The sequence below is a fragment of the Centroberyx gerrardi genome, chromosome 23, assembly GCF_048128805.1.
Source record: "Centroberyx gerrardi isolate f3 chromosome 23, fCenGer3.hap1.cur.20231027, whole genome shotgun sequence".
Lineage (NCBI taxonomy): Eukaryota > Metazoa > Chordata > Actinopteri > Beryciformes > Berycidae > Centroberyx > Centroberyx gerrardi.
The window spans coordinates 22,963,888-22,986,540 of record NC_136019.1 but is presented as its reverse complement, the minus strand read 5'-3'; the positions used below and the strand labels follow the sequence as shown (position 1 = coordinate 22,986,540).

Below are 22,653 nucleotides of genomic sequence, written 5' to 3'. Positions count from 1 at the left end.
TATTATTTGGCAAAATAAAAATAGTTGGGACATACAACCAATATAATTGGGAAGATTAACCCTGGAGTCTCATTGTGTGATTATTGAATGACTTTTTATTATATTTGACTTAATGGGGCCTTCGAGGATTTGAGAATTTCGGGGATATACCCTTGTTGTCGGCCCCGACAGCATCCTAGTTTTTTAGGCTACTGCAAATTCAACAGCCTGTTCAAATCAATTGTCATGGCTGGGAATATATATTGTAATCCCGCTGCTCGCCTGTGGGGGCGGTTTCAAGCCTCACCTCGACAAAATGAAACAAAAAAAAAACCTTTAGCTGTGAAGCATCAGCCTCTGCAATCCTTAACTACAGCAGCCTCTCCTCTCCATCATTCCCAGTAGGCCCATCCTCATCTGTCGACATCATCAGAGGAACCCGTAGCCTATCCCCCGGTAACACAGGAAGGAAGCGTTCATTTTTCAGATGGAGAAACAGACCGTTGTCGGCGGGACGGCGGACGGAGCGGGCCCGAACAGAAAAACCCGGAGCCCAGCGAGCTGCGGACCAACCACCGGTGAAACCCTGGACAGGTGAGTAGACACCGAGTTATTTATACTAAAACTTAAGTTCTCTCTTGTGTTTAAAGAATACACGCCAAACTCCATTCAATAGCCTGTAAATGTAATGCTTTCTTGCTAATTGGCAAAACTACACAACCATAAAATATTACCTGAGACCTTTTCTGAATTACTAGGATCTTGTCTTCAATTCGGCATAGCTATAATCCACCAAGCAGCACTTATGCCAATAAAATTGCAAATTTTAGAACTGGTTCTCCTGTTGTTGCATCTTCTTCTACCAAAACCGTGGTGGACGGTAGCGACCGTAAACCAGTTATAACAGCTAGAATTGTATTGAAATAATGTTGCTTGGTGGGTTTATAGGGTTAGAGTTATGCATCTTTGCTAATGAGCAATGCTAATGATTTTTAAGTTAAGATACGTTCTCCGTATAGAGAGAACGGCTACGGGCTAGACTGCTCAGAATGGTGGGTAGGCCTATATGCATTCAGGTTGGTTAATAGATATTAAGATACTAAGACAGGCTTCTATGGTATAAGAAAAATCCATGTTGTGGTGTTAAAGTAGGCATACAATGTAATGTACGCTACACGGATGTAGGCGACACACACAATGTAGCCTAATGTTTTCATGCACTGTGAAGCGAAAATTAAGCGAACTTTTGAAATGTCACAAAAAAATTGTATTTAATCGTCTTCCTGAACGTAGAAGCAGCTGTATCAGGAAACGCATCCATCTTTACTCTGGCATTATTTGACGACAAATGCATTTCCGACGCGATCACATCATTTCTTAATCTACAAAACACTTCTCCGCCCCAGCGAATCTAAACTCTTTTGCCATTGGGGTAAATTTGTGGAACCCCAACGTCTCCACTGAGCCTTTCTAATTCGATAGCCTATATCATCATTCACATGAAACCAGACAGTATCGATGGTATTTGGTGCAGCTGACTGGGCGGTGTCTACAGACTGTGTAGCCCTGTAGCCCAGATACGTGCGGTTCTCCAGTATGGATAGAATTTCGTGCCAAACTCAGTTTAATAATCTGGCAATTCAGTTCCGCCTTGCTTATCGGCAAACGTACAAACCTTGCAGAACATTTACGACTTTTTAAATATTATGACTCACTCCTCAATTCGGCATAGATCCAAAACACGCGGCATGCATTTCAACACAATTTCAATTTTGGTTCGCATGTTATTCCCACAACAGTGTTCCACCAAAATAAACAGTGGAGGATGATAGCAGTGTGAAGCAATTTTAAAAACTGAGATTTTATTGAAATAAAGTGCTTCTTGGTGGATCACTTGAATGAGAAGAATGAGAGGAAATAATCATTACTTGCAGCCCTAGACATCACAAATTTAAGTGCGCGCTCTGATTTCTAGCTTCAGGAATAAGTGGTGTTCAAAAACATTGACTGAACTACCTTGGGGCACAGAAATGACGTGAATTCTTAAAATGGTGTCATTTCCCTTTACATACTAGACACTTAATGTATGATAAATTATCAAGAATTCTGCTATTACTAAACTCTTCTTTAACTCCTTGTAATCTAGATATTAATAATTCTCTCTCTTGGATGTATTTATGACAGGATAATAAAACATGATCAACTGTCCTCTCCCTGATAATCACATCTTACATTAATGTTTCCTAATCAAGAAGATAGTGCTGTTTAGACCAGAATGACCATTCCTTAATGTATAAGGGCTACAGACTGCATCCTCTCTATGTTTGTTGAATGTCTGTGGCTGGGTTGTAAAATACACAGTAAACACAGAGTCACAGTGTAAAATTTCATGTCTGTTAACATGTCTCTAAACTGTTAATGTGTAATCTCTCAGTCTAGTCCAATATGCTGTGTGAACGCTTATGTCAAGCAAGAATCAAATTTAGGACTTCTAGTCACAGCTTTCAAAATAACAGTATGAAGCTACGTTTTTTTTTTGACTAATACAAAGTACCAAGCCCATTTAAGAGCATCTCTCTCTCTCTCTCTCTCTCTCTCTCTCTCTCCAGTCCAACAGGTTCTCATGTAGAGTGGTGTAAACAGCTGATAGCAGCCACCATCTCCAGTCAGATCTCAGGATCAGTTCCCCCTGACATTATCAGCAGGGATGGCAAGGTAAGCTGACTGAACACACACACATTCATAGTACACACATACAGTACATACACTGTTTCCTGACAGTATTTCTCATAAGGTTGTGTTTTGTAACTGGCAGGCTGGGAGAAGACCAGATTTCAGGGTAAGGCTGGCAGCAGTGCCAGTATGTACAGTATGCACATGTATGCATGCTTTAGTGTGTTGTGTGTTTAGTGTGTGTGTCCAGGCATCTCTGTTATTTTCCCACGTGTTTAGATCAGCGAAAAGTGCTGCTTTTAGCTGATCTGCTTCAGGCTTTCAGTAGCCTGCTTTCTACAGCAGGGCCAAACAGGGCTGTTGTTTAGTTAAAAGTCCATAGATTACCAGCAGTCAACATTCTTGTGCTGAACAGTGAGCTGAGTTCTTATGGTCACCTAGTATCTATTTCAGCCACAACCGCCTCCAAACTGTAGCTATTCGTGGAAAACTGGACTGGCACTGTTTTCATGCAGTGAGAAGTTGATTATTTAGCTGCGACCAGCAGCTTGTATAAGTCACTTTGTTGCTCCCACCCTCCTGTAGATATAGAGCTGCGGGATACAGAGATACAATACCTATAAGTGAGCTTTTGCTCACTTCGTGGGACAGTGAACGTTCATGCAGGGGTCCCAGGTTCTTATCCCTTGGTTGGCAAATGATTCATCGTTTTTTTTTTGTGATCAATTGTTTTTAATTATTTATATCATATAATAAAACAAGGATCATCAGAACACTTCTATTTGGTATATAATAGACATTACACTTTCCCTAAAATACACCATAGATTACTTGCCTCAAGCACCAATCAAGGTGATGGTATGCAATATTCAAGATATACATACATTAAACAAAGCAACAACAACAAAATAAATAAGTAAATAAAAATAAAACAAAATATTAGTGAGGCAAGACTAAAGAGAAAGGAGAACACATGAGAAGAGCCAATGTCAAACATAAGGTAGTGTTTCTGGCTACCACCTTCAGGTTAAGATCCCTAAGAGGTGCGGAATCCCCTATATTAAATGGCATTATTGTGGATTTTGACCAATTGATTTTATATCCTGCCACGTGATAAAATTAATCAAATAATGCTAATATATGAGGGGTAGACTTCAGTACATTCTGCAAAAAAATGATGGTGCCGTCTGCAAATAAAGATAAGTAATGCTTTGAGTTGCAGACAGTGATTGGTTCATGACCAGAGGACTGACGGATAGTCTGAGCCATTGGTTCCAGAGCGATGGCGAACAAGAAGGGGCTTAATGGACAGCCCTGTCTTTGGCCTTTCGCAAGGTTAAACGGGGGAACATATGCTGCCGGTTAGGACTGAAGCAGTGGGATTGGTATAAAGGACCTTGATCATATTGATAAAACCCTGCCCAAAGCCCATATAATCCATAACTGACCACATATACTGCCACTCAACCCGGTCAAATGCTTTTTCAGCGTCCAAAGAAAGGATAGCACTGGAGGAGTTAAGACTTCCCACAGAATGTATTACATGTAATAGACAACGTACATTATCGGAGGCTAAGCGTGATTCTATAAAGCCGGTTTGATCTGGGTGTATTAAAATTGTCATAAGAAGCTCCAATCTCAACGCTAGGACTTTGGCATAAGCTTTTACATCTGCATTTAAAAGAGAGATTGGCCGGTAACTTGCACAGTCTAGAGGGTCTTTATCTTTCTTTAATAATAAGGAGACAATAGCAATATTCGTATTAGAGGATAAAGAACCCTTTTGAATGGCAGTGTTGACCATGGCTAACATTGGTGGTCCTAGCAGAGGCCAGAAAGAGAGATAAAATTCAGGTGGAATACCATCGATGCCAGGTGATTTGTCCTTGTTCATAGTTTAACTCTTGAACACAGAATGTTTACATTATGGTATTTGACATGGTCAGTTTAAAAGATAGCATATTTACACCAAAATACTAAGAAACTGTTACAGCCCACACCAAGATTAATCTTTCATTTTGATAACATTGATTGATGTTGCACACAGTCAAGAATAGGCCTAAATAACAGATCATTGATTAGGCCTATTCCTGTACATCCTTATTGGTGACTGCACAATCTAAACAAGTATAGGCCTGCTTTGGGCTACCACTTGTCACAATAGCCCCAAAAACATTTATCAATGCACAAGATATGATGTTACTATCCATTGTGCCATAATCCAAGGTGAGCGTTCATATAGAGGCCCAATTCAGGATTTAACAGAATGATATACTGAGTACAAATGAATATCATAGAAAACATCAGGCTCTACCATCATAAATCTGCAGGACCATAAGGCTGCGGCCACACTGATCCATTGTGTCTGTCCATCTCTGTTCATTTCAATTCATTTTCAATGAGAGCTGTCCATTGTCCGGACAGAACTGATGATGCGTCCGTCTCCGTCTGATCTCCGTCCGTTTTGACGGACAGAAAGTTAAACCCAGCAGAACTTTTTCTGGACGGACGGATTCATCACTGTCCGTTCAGCCAATCAGAGGCGTTCCTACGTTTGTTTTGGAAAAAATAGAGGCGATCACAGAAACAACAACCAAACCAAAGATAAAACAGAGAAAGTCTGGTATAACGTTGGGATGACTGTAGGTCAGTTTCTTATTGAATTTATACTGTATAGTCTGCTTCTTCTTTTTTCTTGTAATACCGTTATGAGCAAAGCTGTATATTTGCCTCTCCCACCTTGTTGACGTTCCAGCAGCCCAATGGACAGAAATATATCCGTCAATAATTCTGTCCATTTTCCGACGGATCAGTGTGGCCGCAGCCTTAGATAGGTGCCTGCTACCTACTCTAGCTTTCAGGTTAAGTGTGTAAGTGATTGTCATTGGGGTTATCAAGTGGGCACTTGACCAATGTTTCATTGAATTAGGCCCACGACACCTCACAAAGACTCAGCAGTTGATTTGAGCATCCTGGAACCACCCCACTCTTTACCCACTCACAACGAACTCAAACAAAAGTATTACCTTAGCAAGTACACTGATAAATCTGCTAGTTTAGCCTCTAACTGTACACACTCCTACCTTCACCATCCCATTAAATGCATTTCCACACTATACCTACTGCCTACCAAAAACACTTAGACCCCGTTTATGCAGGCTCTAAGGCCCGGATCTACTAATATCTGATCTACTAAGACAGCACACAGAGTATTTGCACTTGAAATCATGGATTGATCTGGGTGCGCCTTTTTCTGCGCTTTGGCCTAATTGCATATGCATTGTGGGTGTTCGAAGGCTGAGGTGCAAAATAAAGGGAGGGATTTATGGCAGCGGATGTGATTTATCAAGAGCCAGTGGCCTTTATCATCTGTTGATTGCACACATAATATAAGACCTGGGAAAAGCAGGTTGGCTCCACCGAGGCTGGCCCTGGCCCCAATTCCGTCACTGGTACCGGCTCCAAGATCAAGGTGACACAGTCATCTACACAACATAACTCATTAGATTGCATCCCTATTAAAATTCCAATTGTCTATTCTTCCAATGGAGAGGTGTGTGCGGCTTCTCCAGCTATATTTAACCGTACCTTCACAAGGTGTGTCAAGGTCTTCTGCACTTGCTGTCTGGGAGTTAAGGGCTCTCCTTCAGAGGGGCCATCACCAGTCTGCGCCTCTGCTCATTTGCATGCCCTACTTTAGTAAGTACCTTGCACTGGTGTTACCACTTGCACCCGCAATTGCTTTTGTGTTGCGTTAGTTGCTTTTTTCAAGGGCTGTTGGCTATCCTTTATCTACCCTGCCACTGCTACCCTTCAGAACCACGACTGTTCTATAAAGCTTTGTCTTCTGTATCCGCACAACTTGGTTAAGCATGGTTAAAGGTGGTCTTCTGCAAAAGGTCAACCACTTTTAAGGAGGCTCAACTTGTCCCCTAGAATAAAATTATTTGTTTGGAGGGACTTCCGGTGATGCCATTGATGCAACGATCTTCCCCTTCCACTCTCAATTAAAAAAAACAAAAAACAACTCTGATTCTACAAATAGTACTTATTCCTATTAAAGGCTTAGCTGATGAAGACTGTGATATACAGTTGGTTTGACTAATGTATATACTACTGACAACATGCACTTATTGCAAGTTGCTTTGGATAAAAGCGTCTGCTAAATGACGTATTGTAATGTAATGAGTCAACATTCAAGCCTCCACGAATGAAGGAAATTGTGTATTTGCTGCATTGCCAGCGCTGAGGGAACTATGCATTCCTAGCTTGTTCATAGCTCATAATTCTTGCAGTGTTTGTTATTATACATAGTCTTGTCTTGCCGTTTTTTTTCAGGACCTTTTACAGGAGGCCTCGGTTTGTTAGTCTGGGCCTGTTATGGTTTTATGTGTGCTATGGATAAACATTCGGCTGTTATACAAGTCTCACGTTGTACACTGTTATTGCAACCATCCATCCACCAATATGAACGCATGGTGTTAGATGCAGGTTGGCCACTGTATGCAGAATAGACGACCAAAGCTGCCACTGTGTACATTGCTAATGCAGGATAGATCCTGGGTAGGGTAGGGGTTCTACATTGGCCTCCACTGTATGTTGACTTTGTGTGTGTACATGTATGTGTATTTATATATATATATGTATATATGTATACACACACACACATATATATATATACTGTATGTGTGTGTGTAACCCACCCTGTGTACTTGGTGTTTTTAACCCCCAGGTTTCCAAGAGGCCGAATCTGATGGTAAGAATTGTAGTCTTCATATCAGCTTCTTTAGTAATAAATACTTTACATTCAAGACACACACATGCATGTCTGTGTGTGTGTGTGTGTCCAGTTTTAGCCAAAGTGTTAAACACACAGACAGCTCTGCTCCAGTATAAAGAATAAATAAAAGCATAGATAAATGTTACAATATAATCAAGACAGTCATCAGAAAATTACATTCAATTTAATATCATGTTATTAACTATGTAGTTGCCCCATGAAGTATTCAATCCCCTAAATATTTTTGCACATTGTGTCTATTATATCATTCTCTGATCATAATAATTGTCAATGCATTTATGATGCCGTATGCCTTAAAATGCACTAATGATGCCTTAAAATGCACTAATGATGCCTTAAAATGCACTAATGATGCCTTATAATGCCTCATGACGCACTTACTTATGAGCACCACTTCAACTAAAGTGTTACCCAATATACTGTATATTAAATTAACATACAAAACTGACTACTACAATTATGGCAGCAGAATGTTTCATTTTAATTCACCGGGCAACCATAACACTGTACTATGGATCTTACATCACTAGATGACTGAGACAAAATAAGTATTTTGTTATTTTTTGATGGTTCCTTGTTGGCCTAAAACAATGACACCAGCAAAAGCAGCTTCAGCTGGCTGTGTCCATGCTGAGGCTTTTGGTCATAACCTCTCTCCCTTCTTCCAGGTGGAAAGCTAGTAATGTACTCAAATCAGCACACCTGTACATATGCGATCACCATCTGTCAGTAAATATATTGACAAAATGTATAGTTATGTACCGTACACGTGTACTGTGCATATGTAGTGATGTGAGGTCGTGTCCTTTTGCTTTTGCTGCTGCAATGACCAGATTTTCCCTCAGGTATTGATAAAGTTTCATCTTATCTAATATTCATTTTCAGAATCAGAATCAGAAATACTTTATTGATCCCCGAGGGGAAATTGGGTTTCGTTGCAGTTGCTGACATTCTAGAAGAGAAATATACACTCACCGGCCACTTCACTAGGTACACCTTACTAATACTGGGTAGGTATCAGCTTTCAGCTCAGTGTCAACCGGCTACCAAAGTGACATCTGCCTCAAGGTTGGACCCACCACAGTTGTAAAGAGGTTATCTGAGTTACTGTTGCCTTTCTATCAGCTCGAACCAGTCTGGCTGTTCTCCTCTGACCTCTGCCATCAACAAGGCATTTTCGCCCAGAGAACTGCCGTTCACTGGATATTTTCTCTTTTTCAGACCATTCTCTGTAAACCCTAGAGATGGTTGTGTGTGAAAATCCCAGTAGATCAGCAGTTTCTGAAATACTCAAACCAGCCCATCTGGCACCAACAACCATGCCACGTTCAAAGTCACTTAAATCACCTTTCTTCCCCATTCTGATGCTTGGTTTGAACTTCAGCAGATCATCTTGACCATGTCTACATGCCTAAATGCATTGAGATGCTGCCACATGATTGGCTGATTAGATATTTGTGTTAACAAGCGGTTGAACAGATGTACCTAATGAAGTGGCCGGTGAGTGTATATAGGCATAGAGAAAGTCATTTCTAAATTAGAAGAAAAATAGAAATAAGAAATAAATATAAAAATGTGTAAAATATGTGCATTATACTACAATAAAATAAAAATATGTAAAGTATGTGCATTATACTACAATATATTACAACAATAATATAGAAATACGAAAAATAAGAAATCTGTGGGTGGGTGTGGGGGAGGAGGAGTAGGAGGAAATCCCTGACCTGGGCCTTTCACTCCTGCTTTTTTCCTTCCCCTTTGTTTTTGAATTATTGCACAACATTATTACCGGATTTTCAGCTGCTTCCTTCTTGTCAGCTTGTCAAGGTGCTCACTAACTTTTAAGATGGGACTCTGTTTAAAATCTCTCCTTAAGCATGACTCTGGGCGTTTGTTTTCCACCTGGATTGTGGATTTTGCTTGCCTGGATGTGGCTCTCCAGTCCAGTCGGGCCAATGGATGTTCCAAAAATCAACCCCAAATGCACTGAAAGCATGTCTTTTTCAACATAGTGACCCTTACACATGAGACAGTTCAGTTCAGTTCAGTTCAGATCTTTATTGTCCCTCGAGGGGAAATTTGATTTGCAGTAGAGGGCAAAAACACAAACACAACATACAAGAGGACATGGGACATTAATCACAACAGTTACAGCAAACAACCAAAAAATGTATCTGTTCGTTAAAACTATCAAACCATTGGAATGGTAACCATAATAAAGTGCTGCTGAGCAGTGCAGTCAAGGTTTAGTGCAAATTAAGCGCATTTATTGCGCTTGGAACAAAGGAAAATTTAAACCTATTGCTTTTTACCCTGGGGGACCTGTATCTCCGCCCAGAGGGGAGAAGAACAAATTCCTCCAAGAGTGGGTGGTCAGAGCTGGCCAAGATCGACCGTGCCTTCTGCAAAACTTGTCTGTCATAGATATCTGTTAAAGAAAGCTGCTGCGTGCCAATTATTTTGCTGGCTACATAACAATATTGAACAAACGATTTTTGTTTTGCACTGTAAGGTTCCCATACCAAGAAATTAAACAAAAGGTTAAAATAGACTCAATAAAGGATTTGTAAAATAAAGCCATCAGTGTCTTGTCCACATTAAAAGTATTCAGTCTGCGCAGAAAGTGAAGTCTCTGCAGGCCCTTTTTGCAGATTGCAGATGTGTTGAGGTCATGGTTCAAGTTCTTGTCGATCACTGTTCCCAGGTACTTGTAGCACTCAACCGTCTCAACAAGTGAGCCCTTGATTGTAGTTGGGAAGGTTGAGTGGGAGCTTTTCCTGAAGTCGATGGCCATATCTTTAGTTTTGTGAACATTTAACTTCAGGAAGTGGTTGTCACACCACTCTACAAAGTCTTTCACAACTGGCCAATGATCGACCTCTCCATCCTGGAGCAGACTGATTAAAACAGTGTCATCTGCGAACTTCAGGAGATGCCTGTCGTCGTAGTTACCCCTACAGTCATTTGTATATAGAATATACAATAATTAGGACAGGACACACCCCTGGGGTGAGCCTGTGGATGACAACCGCTTCTGGGATAGGGCACCATTAGCCCTGACTGCCTGGGGCCTACATGTTAAAAAGTCCATTACCCATTTAACCATGCCAGCATCAAGATTAAAAGTGGACAGTAGTTTACTAGCTAAAATGTGTGGTTGGATTGTATTAAAACCTGAGGAGAAATCTACAAATAAAAGCCTTGCATGAGTTTTTGTACCCTCGAGATGCTTGTACAGATAATTAAATAAAGTAGTAGTAGCATCATCCACTCCTCTATTAACCCGATATGCAAATTGCATCGGGTCGAGCAGGTCCTGAACCTTATCAGTCAGGATTTGTTTGACCAATCGCTCAAAAGTCTTCATCACTAGTGAGGTCAGAGCCACAGGCCTAAGGTCATTGAGCTCTTTTGGACATGAATATGTTTAATTTTCAGTGTATCCACGACCTGAAAACTTTCACTATTTTGACTACTTTGCACAGCGACGCATGTAGACAGGCAGGCACAGCCGGCCGGCAAACAGGGAGCAAGGAAATGCTAAAGCAGCAGCCATGGTATCATCAAAATTGTAAGAGAAAGGCCTGACTTGAGCCAATTTTCATTTACATCTTTTTACCGACATGTCTCATCAATGTGTAAAAATAGATACTTTGGGTGCTTTTGAGGTCGATTTTTGGAGTGGCCTGTTAGTACTGTATTGGAGACCTGCACACCCAGGCAAGCAAGATGTAAGTAGGTCTATTGTGAAGCAATTGATGATCTACGGTCCAGGTCCAAAATGGCCAGAGTTATGCTTGAGTGATTTTTTTGTGCATTCCAGTAGTCACTGTCTTATTAACATCTGACCAGCACTTTCAGGTCAATTCATTCAAAATGTAAAGTAAACTGCCCTAATGTTAATGACAGAACATCCATTCTTAATTAATTTATTAAAGATAGCATACGTGAATATTTTGAAGAAAACTGATTTTTAAGAAAATCCACTTCCTGAATTGGTTTAAACTGCTTGCTAATAGGCTATCTACATTAGTGTGTTACAGTGCCTTTAATATTCTCTCCCTAAACAAAGCAGACTTAATTGCATACTAAGTGAACAGGATGTGATTATATCATTGAATTGTGTGAAACTGAACATGACTTGTTGGCTGATAGGTTAGAATTGTCTTTGATTTTGGAGGACAGACGTTAACTCTACTTCCCGTTTACTGTCCACAGAGTCCCGCCCACTCACCTCTTACTTCCTGTCTGTGTCTGTCTCCTAGCCAATGGAAACCAGCAGCTCTGAACACACTTTAGACTGAGAATAGCATTACTTTCAATCTCTGCTTGTACTAACTCAGTACGCTTCTTTTTTTTCTTTTCTTTTCTTTTCCTCTCTCTCTCTCTCTCTCTCTCTCTCTCTTTCTCTCTCTCTCTCTCTCTCTCTCTCTCTCTCTCTCTCTCTCCATGCTTGCTCTCCCCTGGGCCAGGATACATGTGAACAGCTCTCTTACCATGGAGAAAGTGATTCTGAGCTTCCTCCCCATGCTTTGGCAAGTCTCCCTCTCTCTCTCTTTTCTCTCATTCCTTCCTTCCTCCCTCTACCCCTGTCTGCATGCCTCCTCCTGCTGTCTCTCTCTCCTTCTCTTTCTTATTTCTCCTCTCCTTCTATCTCAGCCATCCTATGTGTCTTACTCCAATTTCCACCTTGTTGTCTGTTTAAAGCCACTAATATACTGTAGCTCCACTGGAGGTGAATCCCTTTTTGTGAGAGTGGAATAAAAGTTTTCTTTTCTAACCAACATGAATTGCTAATGCTTCTACTTCTGGTTAAGTAGAAGCATTAGCAGTGGCTAGTTTCATGTTAACATTAACATCAGTTGCTTTGTAAAATTATCCTGCTGGCTAGTCAGCTAAGCTAGCTAACAGTTTTGTTCTCAAGCTACGATTCAGAGTGTTTTGGAGTAGAGACCAGGGCTAAAGACAAGACAGTGTACTTTGTGTCACAGTAACCTAAATTTAGGAACAAATCTACCTTATCAGACTATTCAATTCACTTCTAATGTTGCTGAATGGATCTACAGCCATGCCACAATTTGGTACACATCTTTTTTTAAATATCTGTCTTTTTCTAGCCTGGTTTTAACATACAGTATGTGTAATGTTTGCATTACATTATTTATGCATTATTTACACAGAGCCAATTGTGCAATAGACCTTCATGGTTGCTGGGAGATTTGTGACACAACTGTAAAGCCTGTTGCTCCCTGTTGGGAAATAGTCATTTTTTCTTTTAGAGGTCAGGGTCAGCTGCAGAACAACACCCCTGGAGTTGGTAAGGATTCAGTGTCTTGCTCAAAGACACTTCAGCAGGGCGAGGGTTTGAACCAGCTCCTCAGGTTGAAGGACGGCCTCTCTAAGACCACCCTTCTGATACATTGTGCTAGAACATAGGAGCTCACTAGCACAAATTATGAATTACATCTCAGTAAAACCTTGTTGTGAACATGTTCAGTAAAATCTTCCTGTCTACAACCTCCAGTTGTACACAGTTCTAAGCTGCTGGTCTATGCTGATTGTACTGGTCCAGCTAACTGGTCGATGTTCTGTGCAGAACCTGCAGGCTCTGAGAGACGGGAAGCAGGTCCAAATGCAGGACCAGGTTCCTCTGGTACCAGGAGAGAGCATCCAGACTGTGGGTAAGTTCACCCTGTCAATCTGTAGGTCCAGTAGTTTGTTTGAAAGTGGATAAAGAGGGCTATTACAACAACATCGACAGGTCTCTGACATAAATGATAAAGTCATATTTCACAAAACAGAGGAGTAATCTAGCTAGTTGACGCAGAGATCCAACAGAAATGTTAAGTGAAGAGGTAATAAATCACCATGCAAAATACTGTAATAATACGGCTTTTATGTTGCCTTGTTTGCCTTGTTGTTTTGTTAAACATTTGAAATCCTCAGTGGAAATACTTTTCTTGACAGTCGTAGAATTTTGTTTATTATAGTCTCACCTGGGCCCTGTACAGGATCTGTGCTTGTTTTTTCTCCATGTGCGGCCTTTACCATGCCTACATAGTATAGCCAATTCATGGCACAGGCATGCGTAGAAACAGTGGTGGTTCACAGTTTTTGACTGCTTATGTTTATTTTGCATATTTTGATGCCAAGATCACTTTTCGTTTGATAGAGCGAGTTGCAAGGTTTTGAACCTTTTGTTTTCGCCCCCTCTTTTTTGAGCATTTTTGTAGCCCTTGTTATCCTTTTTGTTTGGACTAAAATAATTGGACATACACATAGTTGGAATTGTGTCTGACTGCAACATTGCCTGGTTCCTCAAGACAAGTTTGGTTTACTATTATTGTCTTGTCCGAACACATTGAGTCATTGATATTAATCAACAACCCTATCAACACCACACATACAGTATATATTATGGTCATTTTGTGCTATGGGGCAGTAAAAAATATTACTTATTGCACCTTTACTAAGGGAATACACAGGTTTTGTATAGAAAGTTTCATATTTTCCACTGTGGGATGAGTAGAATGGTAGCACTTCCACCTTTGCATGCCCAGCATTTAGTCTGCTGAAGTGCATTGTAATGCTTTAGCCCATGTATATGTTTAATGCACAGTACAAGCTACCTAACTTCATCTCAAATCATTAGCATATGCACTGTAGTATATCCAATATTCCTTTAAGTTAACATGTTATTTAGAGCACGATGTATGTTTCCATAGTTATGCGGATGACACGCAACTGTACATCTCTGCTGAACCAAATGATGCTGCAGCTATAAACTCCATTACTACCTGTCTTTTGGCAATAAATAAATGGATGAGCAAAAATTTTTTAAAGTTAAACGAGGACAAAACTGAAATCCTACTAGTCGACCCTAAAACAAAAAGAGAAATGCTGTTTAATAATCTGGGAACATTGACTCCCTGGATTAAATCTGAGGTTACAAGTGTTGGTGTTATCCTAGATTCAGATCTAAGCTTCAAGTCCCACATTAACAAGGTGACGAAAACATCATTTTTCCACCTTAGAAACATAGCTAAAGTATGACCATTTATAAATCAAAAAGATGCTGAAAAACTGATTCATGCCTTTATTTCAAGCTGACTCGATTACTGTAACGCACTTTTTACTGGTCTCCCGAAAAAAACCACTGAGAGACTTCAGCTCATTCAAAACTCTGCAGCTCGGCTATTAACCAGAACCAAGAGGAGAGAGCATATTAGTCCAGTTTTAGCTGCTCTACACTGGCTTCCTGTAACATTTAGAATTGATTTTAAGGTCCTCCTCCTTATATACAAAGCCCTTAATGGGCTAGGACCAAGCTACATTGCTAACTCCCTTGTTCACTACCTGCCTTCAAGAACACTGCGATCATCTGCTGCTGGTTTATTGGAGGTTCCCAGCAACAGCCGAAAGAAAATTGGGGATGCAGCCTTTGTCAATTACGCCCCAAAGCTATGGAACACACTACCTATAGATATCAGGAAAGCCAGCTCGCTAAATATTTTTAAAAGAAAGCTAAAAACTTATCTCTTCACTTTAGCCTTTAACTAGCTATGACTTTCCCGATACAGGCCTTAAACTCTTTTTTTTTTTTTCTTTCACTTTGCTTCGCACTTATGCACTGCTGCACTTCTTTTAAAATTTTTTTATTGTTATTCAGTGGGTTTTATTTTCCATCTTATGTTATGCTCATTCTATGTCTATTTTCATGTGAAGATGCATTTTATGTATTCTATTCTCCTCTTTATCTTATTCTCACTATCATTATCAAGTTTTATGTGAAGCACTTGGTGCATGTAATTTCTCTGTTGTAAAGCACTTTGAGCTGCATTTCTTGTATGAAAGGTGCTATACAAATAAAGTTTATTATTATTATTATTATTATTTAGATGTACAATTTACATGTACAATTTGCTCACCACCTTTGTGTGTGTGTGTGTGTGTGTGTGTGCGCGTGTTTGCGGATGTATGTGTGACATCTAGCCAAGGATGTGATGTATATCTGTCCATTCAGTGGTCTGGTAACCGGGACACTGACCATCACAGACTACAAGCTCTACTTCGCCAGCTTGGAGAGGGTACTACATATTTAATTTATTATTCCTCTTTCTAATGGAAATGTCCATAGTTTTACATTCAAGGTATACACTCATAATGGAACAGACAGCTAAAGGTTTTTTTTGTTTGCTGGTCATTGGTTTAATATAAATTTTGAATTAATGTTTTAAATAAGTTATCTGACATTGACAAGAGTCTAGAGTCTATGCTAGCCATCATAGCTGTTATTAACATTTAACTCGAGTATCCTTCCTCCAGTCCTGTTCTCTGTTAATTCCAGTCTCCATTCGTCCAGGAGTCTCCATTCATGCTTGATGTGAACCTGGGAGCCATCAGTCGACTAGAAACCATCAGCGTCCCCAACCATGGAGAGAATACCAGAGGACTGGAGTTGGTCTGCAAGGTAGGACACACACACACTCACACACGCACACAGGCGCATAATAATTTGAGATAACGTTTCAATGTACTAACTGTTTCCTCTACACACTGAGGGAGTAACAAGGAGAGCACCTGACCTTGAGGTGAATTCTGATTTTAGATTCATACACACGCAACAAAAGTCCATGCATGACCTGCATACTGCTAAATACATTTTGGAGAAAGCCACCATCAGATGTATGTGGCATTATACAGGGTGTAGAAAGACTGGAAAAAAGGCAGCTAAATGAGTATCATAACTAGTTTTCACAAGTGGGATCCAGAGACCTGAAATCCTGGAGCTCTAGACCACTTGGCCATCCTGACAACGTGTGTGTCTGTGAACACAATTTAGAATAGAATAGAATAGAATAGATTTATTTCGAACATGTTAAAAAATAAATAAATAAATAAATAAATAAATATATATATATATATATATATACATATGTAAGAAAACAAAACAAGAATAACCAATAAAATTAACAGTAAACATATACAACAAATTCTCAATAAACAACATAAATAAATAAATATTACATGTCCGAAATGGAGTAGGAAGACGTAAAATACTTATTTTTGCTAAACTTAATCAATTATAAAAATAATTATAAAATAAAATAATTATAATAATAATTATGAAAATAAACTTTCATCAATAATAATATATAGTGTTACTTATCTGGATGATTTCAGACTTTTCGCACAGATATTGTCCTGTATTAGCCTAATTGGTCTAATTTGCCATATTCCCTCTCATGTAGAGGCTGAGGTATCAGAGAAAATATATCTTCTGTTGTGATTGCAGTGGAGAGCAAACATTTTTCTCAACAAGTGCCATTTACAGAATTGCTAATATTGAGAATCTCTTCAACTGTGACGAGTCTCCAGTTCTTGTTAACATTTGCCAACCTGAGGCTTGAACTGTCATCACATGTTCTCTCTGCATCAGGACATGAGGAGTCTGAGGTTTGCCTATAAGAGAGAGGAGAGCCAGCCAGAAGTGGTAGAAGTGTTGGCCAAGCATTCCTTCCCCCTCTCCAACAGCCTGGTGAGTTTCAATAGGATTTTAAAATGGGTTGAGATTGGAATAGGTTCTGTGAATGAGAGTGAATGAGATTTAGGGTTCAGTCAGAGACTCTTACATCAAAAGAGTTTGGACAATTTATAGCACATATGGTTTACAGTTGTATTTGGCGGGAAAAGCTCTGCTCTTAAGGATGCTTCCTAAATGAATCCAAGCAGCATGCAAGAGATTCTGCGGGGAGCGCAATAAACCCCCCAAGGCACAGTACACAAAAACAAACATAAAACCAGACATAATTCAGAGATAGCTTGCACAAGCATCCTGTGTACAGATAATAGCAGGAGGAGGTTGGGGTGGTGGAGGGAGTTTGCATCGACTTGGGTCAGCAGCAGCAGCAGCATGAATGATCAGCAGTGTGAGCTGTCAAATTATAAAGTCTGCCTCATTGACTTGTTTGAATGTGATTGGTGATTAGAGTCAGCTGATAGCTGATCAGCTGATAGTGTGAGCGACTTCGGTGTTCTGCCTGAACTAACGCAATGATCCATTTATGGCTCTTATTCATTTGTCCTTGAAGTTAGTTTTGATTTCTGCAACTTGAACTTGAAAGCCTTTTCAAGACCACTCTAATGTCAATTTAAATCAAATTAGCTACACCCCTAAAATAAGCATAAAGGGTTTAAAAGCAGTAGCAGTGTCAGAGTTCAGTGCACTGCGTAGATTTCTCACCAGGAAAGTGGTGCACCAAGGAAAAACAACTTTTTAAGAGCTCTGGAACAACCATACCTAAAACATTGTAAGAAGGATCTGCAGACACCCTGTCCAAAGACTCACTGGAGTGATCTGCTTTGCATCTTCATTTGATTCAGTTTGGGAGTTAATGGATCCAATTCTAGAATGAAAATTAAATGTAGACTGGTAAGTTATGTATCCATGACTTGCAGGGACGTCACTGTTCTACTGATGCTGCCATATGGGGGGAGAGGGACTGTTTTTAACGTTTCATTTAGTGAGCCCAGTAACTCATATTTTTTCAGGCACTAAAGTCTCTCTCTCTAGTACAAGCTAATGCCATTGCAACATTAGAAGAGTATTACTCTTCCATCTGATTATGGAGGCGGACTGGGATTAAAAAAACTGCCCTGGAAATGTGACCAAAACTGGCCCACCACAACTGACCTACAGATACTCTACCCGCTGTCTCGCTTCTCACAATATGGACACATGTAGAACAAAGTATTATAAAATAGTATTAATAATATTATTATAGCCTATATTTTTTTAGAATCTTTAATATGAATTTGGTATTTTATACATGGGGTGATATATTTTCATTCAAAATATGATAAAAATCACTTTTCCATCAGTTTTTGACAAGATTGAATGCTCTCTACCCATAAACATCACATCTCAGCAACTTTCCCTGCCATATTTACCTCCTTGTTTATATTGTTCATGCGTGCTCAGAAATTCTGATATTTCTGATAGCACATAATGTTCAGTTGTTAGGTTGACTCGATTGCAAATTTATGCACAACACAATCAGTCTGTCACTGTCAGCTCAGTGTATGAAAAATATGAAAGAATGTATCAAAGTGAAGTTGGCGGGGGAATAAAGATGGGCCCGACCATGCAACAACACAAGCCATAGGCTACAGCCACAGGCAACCAATACAATGTACAAATATAGCTGCATGCGGCAATGAACGGGGTCAAAGCACAATGTGCTAAATTGTACAAAGATGAGAAACCTTAGCTTGCAGAGAATAATGCCCTCATGTGACCAAGTGTCTCAAGACTTGGCAAGTTACACAGTGGACACAGTGACTTTAATTTTATGTAAATATAACACCTTTTCACACTCATTAGCACTAAAACAGTCACAAAGCGACACTTAAACTATTGGTCATTTGACCACCTCAGGTACAATAGAAGTGAATAAAATTTGTAGTTTTGGTGCCCCACCTGAGGTTAGAACTCATGACCCTTACCTCTGAAGGCAGTTGCCATACACAATGACCCATTGAGTCACAGGCACAATTGTTGTGTTTCTCACAATAAGACTTTTGAAGTGTGGCTTTAAAGCTGATGCATTTTAGAGAACTTTGATGGTCTTAATGTCCAAGAATAATTTTTGCTACTGTTATCATTGAATCTGCTTGAACAAAGGAGGCAGTGGAAAAACTTTACAATTAAATTGAACTAATTTTGTTGCTTGCAATATAATTTTCTACTAACTCATTTGCATCTACAAACATAGGGAGAAAATGCAGGTTCTACACAGAAAGGGGTAGGGCAGAGATTCCAACCCAGAACCTTGTCAGTGTGAGAGGACAGTGCTGATAACGGGATTTGAACTCACAAACTTGTGCACTGTAGACCTGTGCCTTAACCACTAGGCCACTGGTGTTGGTATAGAGACAGTGCATAAAATAGGCCACGCCCATCATGGGGGAAACCGCTGCACCGCTCTCCATTCACTTTGTGTGACTGAATGTACATCATTGTCATTATTCCCCAAATTAAACATGCCTAAAAGCTGCTGTGTGGTGGGCTTCACCTCCAACAAACTTAAAAAACGTGAATTACAGTTTTTTGTGTTCCTGAGCAAAATAAGGGAGCCGTTAAGAAGAAAAATGTGGATCCAGGCCGTAAGGAGAGAGGCGCTGACAGTGGTACATGGTAGAAGAGGGGGGAAACTTTGGGACCCCGAGACTAGGAACACTTATTTTTTTATTTTTTTATTTTTGTATTAATGTTTTTGGTCAGACATTTACATTGAAATAACAGTTACATTATTACAGTTTCATGAATGACATAATATGTCTTCTTTCAGGGTCTGTCCAGTCTTTTTTTTTTTTTAAACAACTAAAAGGAAAAAAGTCTGCAGTCCAGCAATAACATTAAAATCTAGCCGGACAAACAACACAAAACACACCATCAAAATGAAGACACAAGAAACAAACAAAAAAAAACAAAAAACACAACACCCTAGGAAATCTACATAGCATGAACAGCACGTACCTGGTGCAAATACAAATTAAGCTAAGGTAGGTAGCATCAAACTTTTATATCCAACAACTGGGCAAGGAATGGGCCCCATACTTCATTAAATAGCTCTTCCCTTCCAGCCAAGTAACCCGCTCAAAACTTCATACCAGTCATCGACATATCCAAATTAATATCCAATGCCTCCGACAGCAGTGTTTTCATGAAGGCATCCCAGCTGAAATTTTCAGGACATGTCGGCTGAAGTGAGATAAATCTTTCGTACACTGGTACCTACCCCCGATTCTGAAGTCGCCCCCCTCTGTTTATAGCAAAAACTGACTGTGATCCCACAGCGTTGTCCTCCTAAACTGTACATTACAGAAAAAAAACAACATGATTTTTGAAATCATCGTACCTTAATTAGTAAACATACAAAAAGTTGTAATGATAGCTTGAAAACTGAGCGCATGGTAAATCGCAATGTCTAGCTGCAAATAGTTTGATAAATTGATAATGTGATTTTTTGATTTGATCAATCTTTATCAAACTAAAGACAAATTATGTCTGGACTCTCAAGATCATATCTGTAAAGCCATAAATATAGGTTGGACAGTCTCATAACTTAGCCCTATCTTTTTTGTGCTCCCTCCATGGTGATCCAGTGGACTCAGTAGCCTAGTGGTTAATGAATAGGTCTACAATGGAAAAGATCGTGAGTTTAAATCCTGTGTGTAACACCGGTTTCTCACAGCAACAAACTTGTGATTCAGAAAGTCTTCTCTGTGTGGGGTTTGTAAGTTCATCCTATCTTTGCAGTAGATAGTTATAAATCAGTTAGCAGAGAATAGTATTGCAGGTTGCCATTTTGACAAAATGAGTTCAATTTAATTGTGAAGCTTTTTCATTGCCTCCTCTGTTCAAGCAGATTCAGTGGCAAAAGATATTCTTGGACATTAGACCAAGAAAGATCTCTAAAATGCATCAGCTTTTCAAGCCATGCGCTCTTAACTAATCATAATGTCTTAAGTTTCTTATTTTTGGACAAATTACCATATTGCGCTTGGACCCTGCCCATTGCCGCTTGCGGCTATATTTATGTACTAAAATTTAAAACAATCGCATCCATACTAAATAAAATTTTAGGCCTATGTGCTGATGACAACACAGATAGCTTCAGTCAGCAGCGGTATTGTCTATTTAGGCAACTAAATAGGTTTTTCTGAGTCCGATCATATGATCACGAGCATTGGGACTTATTGTATGGATATGTGGTTATAATGGAACACTATCAATATGGCGGCTGAAAGAAAGCTTCTGACCGGGACCCTAGAGCATGGCACTGATGATCATTATCACAATTCATTTGACACTGAATAAGTATGTGCACACTAACACTCCAATTACATGAGTAATCAGCTTAAGGCAATATTTTGATTACAATGTTTACATGGTTCAAAGTAACGTGGTTTCTGTAATAACCCTGTTTACTTGGATTCATTTAAAATTCAGTCTGCAGATTTAAAGGAACTGACGCAAGAACCACATTTCCGAGCTTCTTTGTTGCACTGCTCGCCAGTCCACTGCACTGCGCCATGTTGTTTGCGCTGAAAATACAACATCTGGGTTATTGTGTCTGGTGACTGGAGCGGTTTAAAAGAAAACTAACTACTCCAAATAAGATAATCAGATAAAGGTGTTTACATGATAATTACAACAGACAGAGTATTGTGTTAATCAGGTTAAGATCATATTATTAGTGTGTATGTATACACTCAGTATTTAAGGAAAATCTTCCATGCTGCAGGTTTAAGTCAGCCAGAGCTTGTACTGTGAGAAATCAAGTGTGAATGTAAGAGCCATAAACACAAAACCATGTATGACTTTGATATGCATTCCATGATGACTGAATTCTAACATATTGCTATCTGCTGAGTCGTGGAGTCCTGTCAGTAACTGTCCTATGGTGTTGCAGCCTCTGTTCGCCTTTGTGTACAAGGAGGAGTTTCCTGTGGACGGCTGGAAGGTGTATGACCCCATGGCTGAATACAGGAGACAGGTAAGCAAGGACTAACAGTAGAAGGGAGGGAATCGGCTAAGAGACATCAGGCTGCTATGAGATCCAGCTCTCACACTTCACATTAAAGCCCCTACGTATAGAATTTGTATCTGATCATATCATCCTTCAATTAATTTTGATACCATAAAAGTTTGTCAGTAGAAAAATTAGACCATTGCAGAGAAAATTCATTTAGTCTATGTGTTGCTTTCAGTCTGTTCATTTTCTGTGTCCCCGGGTCGAACTAAGTGGCCGTACTGACTTACGGCAGAAAGGAGGCACCTCAACCAAACCAGGAAGAAAAGAGAGGGAGTTTGAATGCAGACTAGTTGCTTAGATTGAACAGCATGAAGCTAATCAATGTGGCAGATAGTGGTAACATGGAAGACAGAACTCTTAACTGCTGGACCCTCTGCAACAAAACAAAACAAGAAGCCTATAACAGAAGAGAAAAGAGCTAAGAAGGAGAGGAGGGGGGGGCGGGACCTGGAGCTCCCGGGAGCTCCACGGACCAATCGGCTTGAAGTACCTGTTTCCCGGCCCCTTGGTACACACCAGACAGGAGACCCCGGGAGCTCCACAGACCCATCGGCGCGGAGCACTAGTTCTATAAGATGCTAAAAGAGCTAAGAAGGA

General features: G+C 39.9%; 1 protein-coding gene across 2 annotated transcripts in view; it reads left to right on the top strand.

Annotated features, from left to right (window-relative positions):
* The first annotated feature begins 355 nt into the window (after positions 1-355).
* Positions 356-22,653, top strand: part of mtmr1a (myotubularin related protein 1a) — a 57,425-nt gene continuing 35,127 nt past the window's right edge. Inside the window, exons 1-9 of one of the 2 annotated variants that reach the window (XM_071926416.2) lie at positions 356-573; positions 2,589-2,694; positions 2,795-2,818; positions 7,385-7,408; positions 13,053-13,137; positions 15,449-15,543; positions 15,819-15,926; positions 16,896-16,994; positions 21,934-22,017. In XM_071926416.2, the coding sequence (XP_071782517.1) occupies positions 467-573; positions 2,589-2,694; positions 2,795-2,818; positions 7,385-7,408; positions 13,053-13,137; positions 15,449-15,543; positions 15,819-15,926; positions 16,896-16,994; positions 21,934-22,017 (732 nt within the window). In that variant the 5' untranslated portion in view covers positions 356-466. The remainder of the gene's footprint in view (positions 574-2,588; positions 2,695-2,794; positions 2,819-7,384; positions 7,409-13,052; positions 13,138-15,448; positions 15,544-15,818; positions 15,927-16,895; positions 16,995-21,933; positions 22,018-22,653) is intronic. The other variant, XM_071926417.2, reaches the window with a different exon arrangement.